Source organism: Pan paniscus, chromosome 19, assembly GCF_029289425.2.
Source record: "Pan paniscus chromosome 19, NHGRI_mPanPan1-v2.0_pri, whole genome shotgun sequence".
NCBI lineage: Eukaryota > Metazoa > Chordata > Mammalia > Primates > Hominidae > Pan > Pan paniscus.
The window spans coordinates 76,853,283-76,869,476 of NC_073268.2; the positions used below are offsets into that span (position 1 = coordinate 76,853,283).

General features: G+C 42.0%; 1 protein-coding gene and 1 non-coding gene across 4 annotated transcripts in view; one reads left to right on the forward strand and one right to left on the reverse strand.

Moving 5' to 3' along the window:
- Positions 1-5,930, forward strand: part of PPM1D (protein phosphatase, Mg2+/Mn2+ dependent 1D) — a 63,687-nt gene extending 57,757 nt beyond the window's left edge. Inside the window, exon 6 of one of the 3 annotated variants that reach the window (XR_010110693.1) lies at positions 15-4,464. Coding sequence is in view for 1 of the 3 variants with exons in the window: in XM_003814465.5 (XP_003814513.1) it covers positions 4,471-5,028 (558 nt within the window). In the remaining 2 variants the exon portion in view is untranslated. The other 2 variants (XR_010110694.1, XM_003814465.5) reach the window with 2 other exon arrangements.
- LOC112437725 (U6 spliceosomal RNA) lies at positions 3,808-3,914 on the reverse strand. The gene has a single exon (XR_003026268.1). It is a non-coding gene; the product is annotated as a U6 spliceosomal RNA (small nuclear RNA).
- Positions 5,931-16,194: the final 10,264 nt, after the last annotated feature.

Sequence of the window (16,194 nt, forward strand, 5' to 3'; positions counted from 1 at the left end):
CCCAGGAGGCAGAGGTTGCGGTGAGCCAAGATCGTGCCATTTTGCTCCAGCCTGGGCAACAACAGCAAAACCCCATCTCAAAAAAAAAAAAAAAAAAAAAAAAAAAATCTTTAAATTCTGGGCTGGGCGTGGTGGCTCACGCCTGTAATCCCAGCACTTTGGGAGGCAGAGGCACATGGATCACGAGGTCAGGAGATGGAGACCATCTTAGCCAACATGGTGAAACCCCATCTCTACTAAAATACAAAAAATTAGCTGGATGTGGTGGCTCGTGCCCATAATCCCAGCTACTTGGGAGGCAGAGGCAGGGGAATCGCTTGAACCTGGGAGGTAGAGGTTGCAGTGAGCTGAGATCGCGTTGCTGCACTCCAGCCTGCTGACAGGGCAAGACTCCATCTCAAATAATAATAATAATAATAATTCTGATAATGACCTAATAATACTATTAAAGTAAAGATAAGAAGACTTATGTTTGCCATATGCAGGTATAGTTGTTTGTTAACCCATTGGCCCTGCCCAAATATGGGAAAATATTTAGATTAATTCTGAATAATTAGTATTGTTGGCTCTGATCTAACAACTAACAAAAGACAAATTTCTGCCCAAGAAATTGTTTTTGGTTTGTTTTATTTACCTTAATTGACATAAAGGTGAGTACTCCCGACTATATTTAATTTACATCATTATTAAAGTTGTCTCATGTTTAGTAACATAGAGATAAATTTAATTATAATGTGGTTAATGTTGAACAGTCAGAGACTTAATCACACTTAGACAAGGCATTTGAGACTAGATTTGTCTGTAAACATGTCAGCTTCCATTTGAATTCTCACATAAATTAGTCTTTGTTTTGGGATGGAGATAGTGGAAAAGCCTTTGTTTAAGTAAGATAGATTACTATGACACACATTTCTTTCTCTGTCCTTTGTTTAGGGCAAAACTAAATTTAGCTATGTTTTACAAGCTAAGATCTTTAAGAACGGAATGGGGAAGAGAGCAAAGAGTTTCAGAAAATTAAAACTTAGTTTTAGTTGCATTTTAGGCACAGTTTGTAATTAATTGTTTAATATTGGATTACAGGGTAGATGGGAGGAGAAAGTTGATCTCTGAAGCAGTGAACTTTTTTAAAGTATGTATTTTTAGGGGGTATTAGGGGGTAACCTCAATATCACATAACTGTTTTATGAACATGCAGTCCTTAGCAATACAAATTAACCTGGTGTACATCTAAGAAGTCTAAACAGTTGCCTGTGCTAACAGATGCAATGTATTCCCACAGAATGCCAATAAAAAGAGAATTTCCTTCAGAAATGTTCAAGAAGAAAGTAGGGGAAGGGAAGCCAGCACACCTGTGGTGTCAGAATAATATTCTGTGCATTTAGGCTGGGTGCGGTGGCTCACGCCTGTAATCCCAGCACTTTGGGAGGCCGAGGCGGGTGGATCACAAGGTCAGGAGTTCGAGGCCAATATGGTGAAACCCTGTTTCTACTAAAAATACAAAAATTAGCTGGGTGTGATGACATGTGCCTGTAATCCCAGCACTTTGGGAGGCCGAGGCAGGCTGATCACCCGAGGTCAGGAGTTTGAGACCAGCCTGGCCAACATGGTGAAATCCTGTCTTTACTAAGAATACAAAAGTTAGCTGGGTGTGGTGGTAGGTGCCTGTGATCCCAGCTACTTGGGAGGCTGAGGCAGGAGAATCGCTTGAACCCAGGAGGCGGAGGTTGCATTGAGCCAAGACTGTGCCATTGCACTCCAGCCTGGGCAACAAGAATGAAACTCCGTCTCGAAACAAAAACAAAAAAACAGAGAAGTGATGTATTTGGGGCAGTACCAGATTAGTAACTAGAAATTCTTTGTCCTTTTCTTCAGTGTCCGTTGGTCCTAAAGTCTATATATATGTGTGTTTTTCAGTAAAGCATATTCATATCTATGATTAGATTGAGATCATTTTAGAAACGAGTTTCTGGGCCGGGTGCGGTGGGTCACTTAAGGTCAGGAATTTGAGACCAGCCTGGCCAACATGGTGAAACCCCATCTCTACTGAAAATACAAAAATTAGCTGGGCATGGTGGCGAGCACCTCTAACCCCAGCTACTCGGGAGGGTGAGGTGGGAGAATCGCTTGAACCCGGGAGGCAGAGGTTGCAGTGAGCAGAGATCGCGCCACTGCACTCCAGCCTGGGTGACAGAGCAAGACTCGGTCTCAAAAAAAGAAAAAAGGAAGCTTCTGGATGCCTTCAATTTCCCTTTCATTTTATTTTTTGAACCTCCCTGCCTCCCTTATTTCCCTTTCTTTTTAACTCTAGACAAATTAAAGGAAACATTCCTATTATAAGTATACTTTTATATAGCACTTCTAAGAAAGTTGTATATTCAGGCTGGGCGCAGTGGCTCACGCCTGTTATCACAGCACTTTGAGAGGCCGAGGCAGACGGATCACCTGAGGTCAGGAGATCGAGACCAGCCTGACCAACATGGAGAAACCCTGTCTCTACTAAAAATACACACACACAAAAAAAATTAGCTGGGCATGGTGGCGCATGCCTGTAGTCCTAGCTACTCAGGAGGCTGAGGCAGGAGAATCCCTTGAACCTGGGAGGCAGAGGTTGCGGTGAGCCAAGATTGCGCCATTGCACTCCAGCCTGGGCAACAAGAGCGAAACTCCATCTCAAAAAAAAAAAAAAAAAAAAAAGGAAAGGTGTTTATTTATAGGAGATTTTATTTCAGAGAAAGATCAGATAAATACATCTTCATTTGCTGCTCTGCTTGGGCTTTTCAGAATCTATTAATATTTTGATACATTTGATTGAGAGTCCACTTGAGGAAAATTTTACAAGTTTAGGGGAGAGAGTATTTATGCTTTAACTCTGGACCTTGATAAAGTATTAAGACAATGATTTTATGAAATGTTATTACTTTGGAAGAGCTGGGTTTGATAGTAAGAATGTTCTTATCTGGAGGTGAGCGGCTATTCTGAGTATATGTAGATTTAGAGCACTACACTCAAAATAGTGGTGCATATCTAGATTGACATGAAGCGTTGTAAAAACAGCATTTTTAAAAACAATAAAGTGCCTTGGATAATTCTCATTTGTTTTCATCAATTGGGAATTTCCCTAACCATTCTCAGTATGGTCCCATGTGTACTACTTTTCTCAAATCACAGAGCAGTATCTAGTGTTTGCAGGATGGGTGCAAAGCAGCATTCTTCTGAGTTTCCATTATGACCATTATGACATAGTTGCTTTAATGTTGTACTTTGCTTTAATGATGTGCTTTAATGTTGTAATGCTTTCCACACTACATACTCAGAAATTAGAATTTAGGAGATAGGATATAAACCAAAAAACTACAAATTTGTTGCTTATCGTACTGAGATACTACGATCCCCTCCAATGGTTACACTGGTTTTCATTACTAGAAAATTCAGATTTTTATTTTTAATTTTAATATTTATTTATTTATTGTGAGACGGAGTCTCAAACTCCATGTTTGAGTGCACTCTGTCACCCAGGCTGGAGTGCAGTGGTGCGATCTCTGCTCTCTGCAGCCTCCACCTCTTGGGCTCAAGCAGTTCTCCTGTCTCAGCCTCCAGAGTAGCTGGGATTACAGGTGCACACCACCATGCCTGGCTAATTTTTGTATTTTTAGTAGAGACGCAGTTTCACCATGTTGGCCAGGCTGGTTTTGAACTCCTGACCTCAAATGATCCGCCCGCCTCGACCTCCCAAAGTGCTGGGATTACAGGGGTTAGCCAGTGTGCCCGGCCAAAAATTGAGATTTTTAAAAGCTTTTTTTTCTTTTTTGAAATAGGGAACGCTTCATGAATTTGTGTCATCTTTGCACAGGGGCCATGCTAATCTTCTTTGTATCATTCCAATTTTAGTATATATGTGCTGCTGTAGTAAGCACTTAATGGCATCTTAAAGCAATTTTTTGATGGTTCTTATGGGAAAATATGACTTTTATGAAAAATAGAGCGATTTCGTCAGCATTATGTTACCAAAAGTAAATTAAAATGCACACAGAGAATGCGATACTTTTGATCCTCTCCATGTTTGAGTACAGAATAGTGGAAGAGAGTGAATGTGTGCCTATGGTTAATTTTGAGGGTTTGTTTTGAAATCTTGTTCCTTAATGTATCTTATTTTTGGTTACCTGCCAATGGATAGAAAATGCTTGTGACCATGTGAATTTTCACCCACTTGAATAGATTACTTTATAATTTCATCTATTACCCTGAAGACAGAATTCAATGTCATTATTACCTTTATATTGTCTTCCCACTCAGGTTCCTCCCATTAAACCTTAACACATAGTTCAGTAAATAGAAGGTGAACGAATTAGTGAATGCTTACCCCGTTTTTGCCATCCTACGAGCTTCATAAGAAGCCTAATATCACATGCATAGATTTGTTGAGTTCTGGGATAAATTTTTTCTTATTTGTTTTACCTTCTTATTTTTCAGTCACTGGAGGAGGATCCATGGCCAAGGCTGAATTCTAAGGACCATATACCTGCCCTGGTTCGTAGCAATGCCTTCTCAGAGAATTTTTTAGAGGTTTCAGCTGAGATAGCTCGAGAGAATGTCCAAGGTATAGTCATACCCTCAAAAGATCCAGAACCACTTGAAGAAAATTGCGCTAAAGCCCTGACTTTAAGGATACATGATTCTTTGAATAATAGCCTTCCAATTGGCCTTGTGCCTGCTAATTCAACAAACACTGTCATGGACCAAAAAAATTCGAAGATGTCAACTCCTGGCCAAATGAAAGCCCAAGAAATTGAAAGAACCCCTCCAACAAACTTTAAAAGGACATTAGAAGAGTCCAATTCTGGCCCCCTGATGAAGAAGCATAGACGAAATGGCTTAAGTCGAAGTAGTGGTGCTCAGCCTGCAAGTCTCCCCACAACCTCACAGCGAAAGAACTCTGTTAAACTCACCATGCGACGCAGACTTAGGGGCCAGAAGAAAATTGGAAATCCTTTACTTCATCAACACAGGAAAACTGTTTGTGTTTGCTGAAATGCATCTGGGAAATGAGGTTTTTCCAAACTTAAGATATAAGAGGGCTTTTTAAATTTGGTGCCGATGTTGAACTTTTTTTAAGGGGACAAAATTAAAAGAATATACAGTTTGACTTTTTGGAATTCAGCAGTTTTATCCTGGCCTTGTACTTGCTTGTATTGTAAATGTGGATTTTGTAGATGTTAGGGTATAAGTTGCTGTAAAATTTGTGTAAATTTGTATCCACACAAATTCAGTCTCTTACTCTGATACACAGTAATTGTGACAATAGGGCTAAATGTTTAAAGAAATCAAAAGAATCTATTAGATTTTAGAAAAACATTTAAACTTTTTTAAATACTTATTAAAAAATTTGTATAAGCCACTTGTCTTGAAAACTGTGCAACTTTTTAAAGTAAATTATTAAGCAGACTGGAAAAGTGATGTATTTTCATAGTGACCTGTGTTTCACTTAATGTTTCTTAGAGCCAAGTGTCTTTTAAACATTATTTTTTATTTCTGATTTCATAATTCAGAACTAAATTTTTCATAGAAGTGTTGAGCCATGCTACAGTTAGTCTTGTCCCAATTAAAATACTATGCAGTATCTCTTACATCAGTAGCATTTTTCTAAAACCTTAGTCATCAGATATGCTTACTAAATCTTCGGCATAGAAGGAAGTGTGTTTGCCTAAAACAATCTAAAACAATTCCCTTCTTTTTCATCCCAGACCAATGGCTTTATTAGGTCTTAAAGTAGTTACTCCCTTCTCGTGTTTGCTTAAAATATGTGAAGTTTTCCTTGCTATTTCAATAACAGATGGTGCTGCTAATTCCCAACATTTCTTAAATTATTTTATATCATACAGTTTTCATTGATTATATGGGTATATATTCATCTAATAAATCAGTGAACTGTTCCTCATGTTGCTGAATTTGTAGTTGTTGGTTTATTTTAATGGTATGTACAAGTTGAGTATCCCTTATCCAAAATGCTTGGGACCAGAAGTGTTTCAGATTTTTTAAAATATTGGAATATTTGCTTTATACTGAGCTTTTGAGTGTTCCCAATCTGAAATTCAAAATGCTCTAATGAGCATTTCCTTTGAGCATCATGCCTGCTCTGAAAAAGTTTCTGATTCTGGAGCATTTTGGATTTTGGATTTTCAGATTAGGGATGCTTAACCTGGATTAACATTCTGTTGTGCCATGATCATGCTTTACAGTGAGTATATTTTATTTATTTATTATTTTGTTTGTTTGAGATGGAGTCTCACTCTGTCATCCAGGCTAGAGTGCAGTGGTGCGATCTCGGCTGACTGCAACCTCTGCCTCCCGGGTTCAAGTGATTCTCCTGCCTCAGTCTCTCTCCCCAGAAGCGGGGATTACAGGTGTGTGCCACCACACCCGGCTATTTTTTTTTTTTTTTTTTTTTTTGAGATGGAGTCTAGCTCTGTCGTCCAGGCTGGAGTGCAGTGGTGTGATCTCGGCTCCCTGCAACCTCTGCCTCCTGGGTTCATGCGATTCTCCTGCCTCAGCCTCCTGAGTAGCTGAGATTACAGGCACGCGCCACCGTGCCCAGCCAATTTTTGTATTTTTAGTAGAGAGGGGGTTTCACATGTCAGTCATGCTGGTCTTGATCTCCTGACCTCGTGATCCACCCGCCTCGGCCTCCCAAAGTACTGGGATTACAGGTGTGAGCTGCCGTGCCCAGCCATTTTTGTATTTTTAGTAGAGACGGGGTTTCACCATGTTGGCCAGGCTGGTTTTGAACTCCTGACCTCAGGTGATCCACCCGCCTGGGCCTCCCAAAGTGCTGGGATTATAGGTGTGAGCCACTGTGCCCGGCTTAGAGTGAGTTTAAAATACAACTTAAAGTCTTCATTTTTGCACACTGAATTTTTTATTTTAATATCGAATATATTGAAATAGTTCAGGTGCAGTGGCTCACGCCTGTAATCCCAGCACTTTGGGAGGCCGAGGAGGGCAGATCACAAAGTCAGGAGATCGAGACCATCTTGGCCAACATGGTGAAACCCCGTCTCTACTAAAATACAAAAAATTAGCCAGGCATGGTGGTGCATGCCTGTAGTCTCAGTACTCATGAGGCTGAGGCAGGGGAATCGCTTGAGCCCGGGAGGCAGAGGTTGCAGTGAGCTGAGATCGTGCCACTGCACTCCAGCCTGGCGACAGAGTGAGACTCCATCTCAGAAAAAAAAAAAAAAATTAAATTAACTAAATAATGTGATCAAGTCAGCTATGGTTTATAAGCATTATGTAAAATATGTAGCGATTTAAAATGAATAAAACACTGTATACTTCGCTAATACAGGAAAAAATCTAAAGGGAATTAATACTAAAACTAACAGTATGTAATTTTGATATGACTTGTACAGTGAGATTTTTTAATTTATTAATTTGGAACAAGATCTGTCATTGAGAGATTCAAGAGTTAATTCACGAATTCAATATCGTGCACCTACAATATGCTACAAACTGTGTTGTTGGAAACATACCTGTTTTCCATAGGAAAACTAAGTTTTTTCAGACCTTTACGAGAGAGATAGCAACTAGCAGACACTTCTGGAGTCTGTTCATTGTGAAGGTCTTTTCCATCTTGTACACCTGTAATACCATCCTAGCTGCATCACGTGAAAATCCAGCAAGCCATGTGTGGTGTCACGTGCCTGTAGTCCCAGCCACTTGGGAGGGTGAGGTGGGATGATCACTTGAGCCTGGGAGATTTAGGCTGCAATGAGATATGCTCGTGCCACTGCACTCCAGCTTGGGTGACAGAGTAAGACCCTGTCTAAACAAAACAACAAAAACACCAGCAAATCTAAATACATATTGAAATCAGGCCGGGCACGGTGACTCACACCTGTAATCCCACTTTGGGAGACTGAGGTGGGTGGATCACGAGGTGAGATTGAGACCAGCCTGGCTAACATGGTGAAACCCCATCTCTACTAAAAATACAAAAATTAGCTGGGCATGGTGGCGTGTGTCTGTAGTCCCAGCTACTTGGGAGGCTGAGGCAGAAGAATCACTTGAACCCGGGAGGTGGAGGTTGCAGTGAGCCGAGATTGAGCCAGTGCACTCCAGCCTGGGTGACAAAGTGCAACTTCATCTCAAAAAAAAAAGAAAAAGAAAAAATCCATTTAGGCCAGGTGTGGTGTCTCCTGCCTGTATTCCTGACACTTTGGGAGGCTGAGGTGGGAGAATTGCCTGAGCCCAGGAGTTTGAGACCAGCCTGGAAAACATAGGGATACCCCATCTCTACAAAAAAAATAATTAACTGGACGTGGTGTTGTGTGCCTGTGGTCCCAGCTACCCAGGAAGCTGAGGTGGGAGGATCACTTGAGCCTGGGAGGTGGAGGCTGCAGTGAGCCATGATCATGCCACTGCACTCCAGCCTGGGCAACAAAGTGAGACCCTGTCTCAAAATTAAAAAAAAAAAAAAAATCAATGTAGCTACTTTTTACTTTTTTTTCTTTTTTGCCAGTGGTTGTAAAATAGATTATGTAATCTGTATTTTTCAAATCAATTGTTTAATGTAAAAAGTGTTACAGCATTCTTTCCTACATCACATTATTTTTTAGTGCAATAGATCTAATTCCATACCATATTAGTAGCTATCTAATATTGGAAACCTTTTTGAGACACAAGTGCACATGTTAAAGTTACTTATTTTTTGCATGTGTTCTAGTGCTGTGGTTATACCTACTCTATAAGGGAGTCAAAGATATTATGCAATCACAAATAATGCTTTAATGTTTGTTTTTCTTACCTTTTATTTGTCTTTGTAACACATAAATCAGTAGTAATGGAAAGTTCATGATGTGTAAAATGATACATAATGTAAAGTCCCCTACCTCAGTCCCCAAGACAGTCAACATTTCCCCCTATTTTTTGTGTCTATGCACAGACATGCAATGATTATGTGTTTGTCTTAACCTTATTTCTTAAAGATTTTTCTATGTCAGTACATCAAAGAGCCTCATTCTTTAGTATTTCAGTCTACAGATGTAAGTTAACTATGCCATTATTATTTTTTTTTCTTTTTTTCGAGATGGAGTTTCGCTTTTGTTGCCTGGGCTGGAGTGCAGTGGCGCGATCTCGGCTCACTGCAACCTCTGCCTCCTGGGTTCAAGCGATTCTCCTGCCTCAGCCTCCCGAATAGCTGGGACTACAGGTGCGTGCCACCATGCCTGGCTAAGTTTTGTATTTTTAGTAGAGATGGGTTTTCACCATGTTGGCCAGGATGGTCTTGATCTCTTGACCTCATGATCCACCAGCCTAGGCCTCCCAAAGTGCTGGGATTACAGGCGTGAGCCACCGTGCCCAGCCAACTATGCCATTATTTAACCATGTCCACACATTCTGGTTATTTTCAATATTTTGCAGAAGGTAATTCTTGATCTGTGTGTCTTATGCCACAAGGATTAAAATATGTATTCATTGCTACAAAACAATATCTCGAAATTTAGCAGTTTAAAACAACAAATATTATCTCCAGTTTCTGAGCCTCAGAAATCTGAGAGTGGTTTAGCTGGGTGATAGTCTCGTGGTTTTGGTCAAGCTATCAACCAGGGCTACAATCTTTCGAAGGTGTCACTGGGGCTAGAAGATCTGCTTCCCACAAGACTCACAACTGTTGGCAGGAGACCTCAGTTTGTTGCCACATGTTCCCCTCCAGAGGGCCTCTCACAACATGACAGTTATTTGTCCCCAGAGCAAGCAACACCAGAGGGCAAGGAAGAAGCCACGATGTTTTTTGTAACCTAGCCTCTGAAAGTGTCATACCAATTCTGTATTTTGTTGGTCACACAGACCAAGTCAACTACAACGTGGGAGACTCCTACACAAGGCATGAATTCTAGGAGGTGGGCATTTTTAAGTGTCATCTGGAAGGAGGCTGTCACAACCTGGAAGTTAAAAGCATTGATATTCTGAAATACAGCGTGTATAACATTGTTTTAGTAGGGTGTGCAATAGTTATGTTTTGGTAATAGCATTAATGAGCAATGTTATTTTCATCTTCCAGGCATCTGGAAGATTGCTCTAGTGGAGTAAAACATCTTAATGTATTTTGTCCCTAAATAAACTATCTCACTAACAAAGTTGAGAATAATTTTTTTTTTTTAACAGGGTCTCACTGTCCCCAGGCTGATGTGGAGTGCAGTGGCAAAATCATAGCTCACTGTAACCTTTAACTCCTGGGTTCAAGTGATCCTCCCATCTCAGCTTCCTGAGTAGCTGGGACTACAGGTGCATGTCACCACACCTGGCGGATTTTTAAAATTTCCTTAGAGACAAGGTCTCACTGTGTTGCTCAGGCTGGTCTTAAATTCCTGGCCTCAAGTGATCCTCCTGCCTTGGCCTCCCAAAGTGCTAGGCAAATTTTAATCTTAGAGACAAAATATTTAGGCAGTATTACTGGTTGCATTAGGGATTACAATGTACATACACTTATAGACTACTTAGAATCAATGTTCTATGACTAAAAGTGGAATGTAGGAACATTACTAGCCAGGTGTGGTGGCATGTGCCTGTAGTCCCAGCTACTCTGGAGTCTGAGGTAGGAGGATCACTTGGGCCCAGGGGGTTGAGGCTTCAGTGAGCCGTGATCACACCACTGCACACCAGCCTGGGCAACAGAGTGAGACACTGCCTCAAAAATAAATAATAAAAGTAACAAAAGTTTTAGCAAAAGGAAAAAAAGTTAAAAGAAAGCAAGCTGGGTATGGTGGTGCATTCCTGTAGTCCTAGCTACTCAGGAAGCTGTGGTGGGAGGATTGCTTGAGCCCAAGAGTTCCAGGCTATAGTGTGCGATGATCACACCTGTGAATAGCTATTGGACTCCAGCCTGGACAGCATAGCTAGGCCCTGTCTCTTACACAAAACACAAAATAACAAAATGAAAACAGGTCGGGTGCGGTGGCTCATGCCCGTAATCCCAGCTCTTTGGGAGGCTGAGGTGGGGGGATCACCTGAGGTCAGGAGTTTGAGACCAGCCTGGCCAACATGGTGAAACCCCATCTCTACTAAACATACAAAAATTAGCTGGGCGCGGTGGCACACACCTGTAATCCCAGCTACTTGGGAGGCTAAGGCAGGAGAATTGCTTGAACCTGGGAGGCAGAGGTTGCAGTGAGCTGAGAATGTACCACTGCACTCCAGCCTAGGTGACAAAGTGAGACTTCGTTGCAAAAACAAAAACAAAACAAAACAAAAACAAATGGAAACAGAGAAGAATGTGGTGCTAAAAAAAAATCTAGGCTGGGCACGGAATATGCCTGTATTCCCAGCACTTTGAGAGGCTAAGGTGGGTGGATCACTTAAGGTTAGGAGTTTGAGACCATTCTGGCCAACATGGTGAAACCCTGTCTCTACTAAAAATACAAAAATTAGCCAGGCATGGTGGCGGATGCCTGTAGTCCAGCTACTCAGGAGGCTGAGGCAGAAGAGTCACTTGAACTCGGGAGGCGGAGGTTGAATTGAGCCGACATCGGGCCACTGCACTCCAGCCTTCGCAACAGAGTAAGACCCTGACTCTAATAATAATAAAATAATAATAATAATAATAATAATAATAAAAGATGGCTTTAAAACATCCTAAGTCTAATGAGTCATAAACCTACAAATTCAAGCTCAGCAAATCCCCAAACAGAAAACATTAAGAAATCCTGACATAACCAAATTGCTAAAAACTAAAGAGAAAAACAATCTTGAAAGCCACCAGAGGGAAAATATAATGCATACTGACCTACACAGGACTAATTTAAATGACTGCATATTTCTCTTCAGAAACCATGATAGGGCCGGGCATGGTAGCTCCACCTGTAATCCCAGCACTTTGGGAGGCCGAGGTGGGTGGATCACTTGAAGTCAGGAGTTTGAGACCAGCCTGGCCAACATGGTCAAACCCCGTCTCTACTAAAAGTAAAAAAATTAGCCAGGCATGATGGCGTATGCCTGTAATCCCAGCTACTTGGGAGGTTGAGGCAGGAGAATTGCATGAACCCAGGAGGTGGAGGTTGTAGTGAGCCAAGACAAAGCAAGACTCCGTCTCAAAAAAAAGGAAGAAAAAAAAACAAACATGAAGACCAGAGGAAGCGGCATTTTCATTTTTTTGAGACAGAGTCTTGCTCTGTCACGCCCAAGCTGCAGTGCAGTGGCTCAATCTCGGCTCACTGCAACCTCCACTTCCTGGGTTCAAGTGATTCTCCTGCCTCAGTCTCCTGAGTAGCTGGGACTACAGGTGCGCACCACCATGCCCGGCTAATTTTTGTATTTTTAGTAGAAACGGGGTTTCACCATGTTGGCCAGGCTGGTCTCAAACTCCTGACCTCAGGTGATACACCCACCTTGGCCTCCCAAAATGCTGGATTACAGGCATGCGGCACCATGCCTGACCACCTTGTGTATTTTTTAAAACAGTTGATAAAACTAAGGTTTGAGGGCTGGGCATGGTAGCTCATGCCTGTAATCCTGGCACTTTGGAAGACCGAGGCAGGTGGATCACCTGAGCTCAGGAGTATGAGACCAGCTCTGCCAACATGGTGAAAACACATCTCTACTAAAAATACAAAAATTAGCTGGGCATGGTGGCGCGTATGTGATGGTGCGCACCTGTAATCCCAGCAACTCAGGAGGCTGAGGCAGGAGAATCACTTGAACCCAGGAGGCAGAGGTTGCAGTGAGCCGAGATTGAGCCACTGCACTCCAGCCTGGGTGACCAAGGGAGACTCTGTTTCAAAACAAAACGAAACAACAACAAAAACAAGATTTGGTCCTTGTCGGCAGTTTCACTTTCCTGTATCTTTATAACTGTCTATGGTTGGTTTTTTTTGTTTTTTTTTTTTTGGAGAGACAGGGTCTCATTTGGTTTCCCAGTGTGGAGTGCAGTAGCACAATCACAACTCACTGCAGCTTTGAACTCTTGGACTCCAGTGATCCTGCTGCCTCAGCCTCCCGAGCAGTTAGGACTAAAGGCATGGGCCACCACGCTCAGCTAAGTTTTACTTTTTTTGTAGAGATGGGGTCTCACTATGTTGACCAGGCTGGTCTCAAACTCCTAGGCTCAAGCAATCCTCCCGCCTCAGCCACCCAAAGTGTTGGGATTCCAGGCCTGAGCTACTGTTACTGGAAAGGGGTCCTGATCCAGACCCCAAGACAGGGTTCTTGGCTCTTGCACAAGAAAAAATTCGGGGTGAGTCCATAAACTGGAAGCAAGTTTATTAGGAAAGTAAAGGAGTAAAGAATGCCTCTTCCATAGACAGAGCAGCAGGATGAGCTGCTAGTTGGCCATTTTTATGGTTATTTCTTGATTATATACTAAACAAGGGGTGGATTATTTATGACTTTTCCGGGAAAGGGGTGGGCAATTCTCGAAACTGAGGGTTCCTCCCCTTTTTAGACCGCATATGGTAACCCCCCAACACTGCCATGGTATTTGTAAACTATCCTGGCCCTGGTAGGAGTGTCTTTTAGCATGCTAATGTATTATAATTCGTGTATAATGAGCAGTGAGGATAACCAGAGGTCACTCGTTGCCATCTTGGTTTTGGTGGGTTTTGGCAGGCTTCTTTCCCGCAACCTGTTTTATTAGTTAAGGTCTTTATGACCTGTATCTTGTACTGACCTCCTATCTGATCCTGTGACTTAGAAGGCCTAACCTGGGAATGCAGCCCAGTAGGTCTCAGACTCATTTTACATAGCCCCTTTTCAAGATGGAGTTGCTCTGGTTCAAAGGCCTCTGACACCACCGTGCCTGGGCAATAGTAGGAGCTCCGACATTTAATTGTTCCTGTTAGTGAATAGAGCATCATGGAGAATAAATGAAACAAATAAATAATCGTTTCTGGTAAAGAGATTTTGTTACATTTCAGTTACAGGCAATACAATTATAAGCAGTTACAAAGCAGCACTGATGTGTCAAAGATAAAGAATGACCACACTTGGCCTGGCTGTGGCTCACTCCTGTACTGCAACTGCAACTCCCAACAGTTTGGGAGGCGAAGGCAGGCAGATTGGTTGAACCCAGGAGTTTGAGACCAGCCTGGGTAACAAAGTGAGACCCTGTCTTTACAAAAAAAATTTAAAAATTAGCTGGGTGTGGTGGTACGCACCTGGGCTGAGGCAGGAGGATCCCTTGAACCGAGAAGGTTGAGGCTGCAGTGAATTCTGATTGCACCACTGTACTCTAGCCTGAGTGACAGGGATGACCATACTTAATAGTTTGCCCGGGGCAGTCCTAGTTTACTTTTTTTTTTTTTTTGGTGTAATTATTAGAAGAGTCTCATTTCACAAAAGTGTCCTGACAAGATGACAAATTCTATGACCACTTTATAGATACTAGTTGGTTTCAAGAGAATGAAAAACTAAAGGAAAATAATCACCGTATCTTCAGGATTTTTTTTTTTTTTTGAGGCAGAGTCTTGCTCTGTTGCCCAGACTGGAGTGCAGTGGTGCCATCTTGGCTCACTGCAACCTCCCCCTCCTGGGTTCAAGCAATTCTCCTGCCTCAGCCTCTGGAGTAGCTGGGACTACAGGCGTGTGCCACCATGCCCGGCTAATTTTTGTATTTTTAGTAGAGACGGGTTTTCACCATGTTGGCCAGGCTGGTCTCGAACTCCTGACCTCAGGTGATCCTCCCGGCTCGGCCTCCCAAAATGCTGGGATTACAGGCATGAGCCACCGCGCCCAGCCATCTTCAGGATGTTTGCTGGACTTCGGAAGGAGCAGAGGGATCCAACATAATAAACAACTTCTAAGACTTAAAATTTTGAATAGAAATTATGGGGAAATGCTGTTTTAGAAAGCATGATTACCTAGTACCTAGTATTCAGGATGGACAAATGGCAGGCACTAATTGTAATCAATAGAGGTGAGGTGATAGGAGTTTGGATTATGTTGGTTTTGCTAGTCTATGAATTTTGGGATTCTACTTTGGGTAGTGTTTAAAAATTGTGACCTAATGAATGCATCAGAAAAAGTCAATATCATGAGTAATCAATGTATTTTTATCTTACAAGATAAAATCCTAGCTACAGCTAGAGGATTTTAGAGAAAAGTGATGAGGTTTTATTTTTTAAACTTTTAAAAATACTTCGCTGAAAATTAAAATACTAATGTTCACCACAGTTTTGTGTGAAAACAGGTTGTTTCCCTGCTGCTGAAATTACAGGATCATTATTCAAGTGTTTTTGGTGGCCTGGGTCAGTGAGGCAATAGCTTAAGCCTTAAAAAACAAACAAACAAACAAACCAAAAGAAGAATCCTAACCAAAGCAAAAACACACCAGAAAGTATACACTGATCTTGAAATTTGGTTTGCATATGGACAGCTCCCTGATTATTCTCTAGGGATTTTGTTTTTTTGTTCTGTAGGGACATATGAGAGGCAATCTTGGTCATTAGTAATTTATTATACTGGGCCAAGGAAGCAATTGGAAGAATAAAGAACTCCCTTAAAGTTACTCTTTTCCATTAAAAATGAGTTTCGTAGCTGTGATTGCTAGGTAGCAAGAACAAATAGTTCACTGAAGAGTTTCTCCATGTCTCTGTACTTTGAAGTGACTCATGAGCTGGCAGTATGTACAAAGCACCCACTAGTTTCTTCCGTTAAAAAATATGATCACCACACGTTTTATCTCCAGTGAAGGCTCATAAGAGAATCTCAAACCATCTTTGTGGATAATAAAATGGGGTAATTAGAACTGGCTGGTAGTTCGTTTGGAGAAATTTCTTTCTTTTTTTTTTTTTCTGAGACGGAGTTTCGCTCTTGTTGCCCAGTCTGGAGTGCAACGGTGCGATCTTGGCTCACCGCAACCTCCACCTCCCAGGTTCAAGCGTTTCTCCTGCCTCAGCCTCCTGAGTAGCTGGGATTACGGGCATGCGCCACCACGCCTGGCTTATTTTTTATTTTTAGTAGAGACGGGGTTTCTTTTTCTTTTTTTTTTGAGACGGAGTCTCGCTCTGTCGCCCAGGCTGGAGTGCCATGGCGTGATCTCGGCTCACTACAAGCTCCGCCCCTCGGGTTCACACCATTCTCCTGCCTCAGCCTCCCAAGTGGCTGGGACTACAGGTACCCGCCACCACGCCCAGCTAATTTTTTGTATTTTTAGTAGAGACGGGGTTTCACCGTGTTAGCCATGATTATCTCTATCTCCTGACTTCG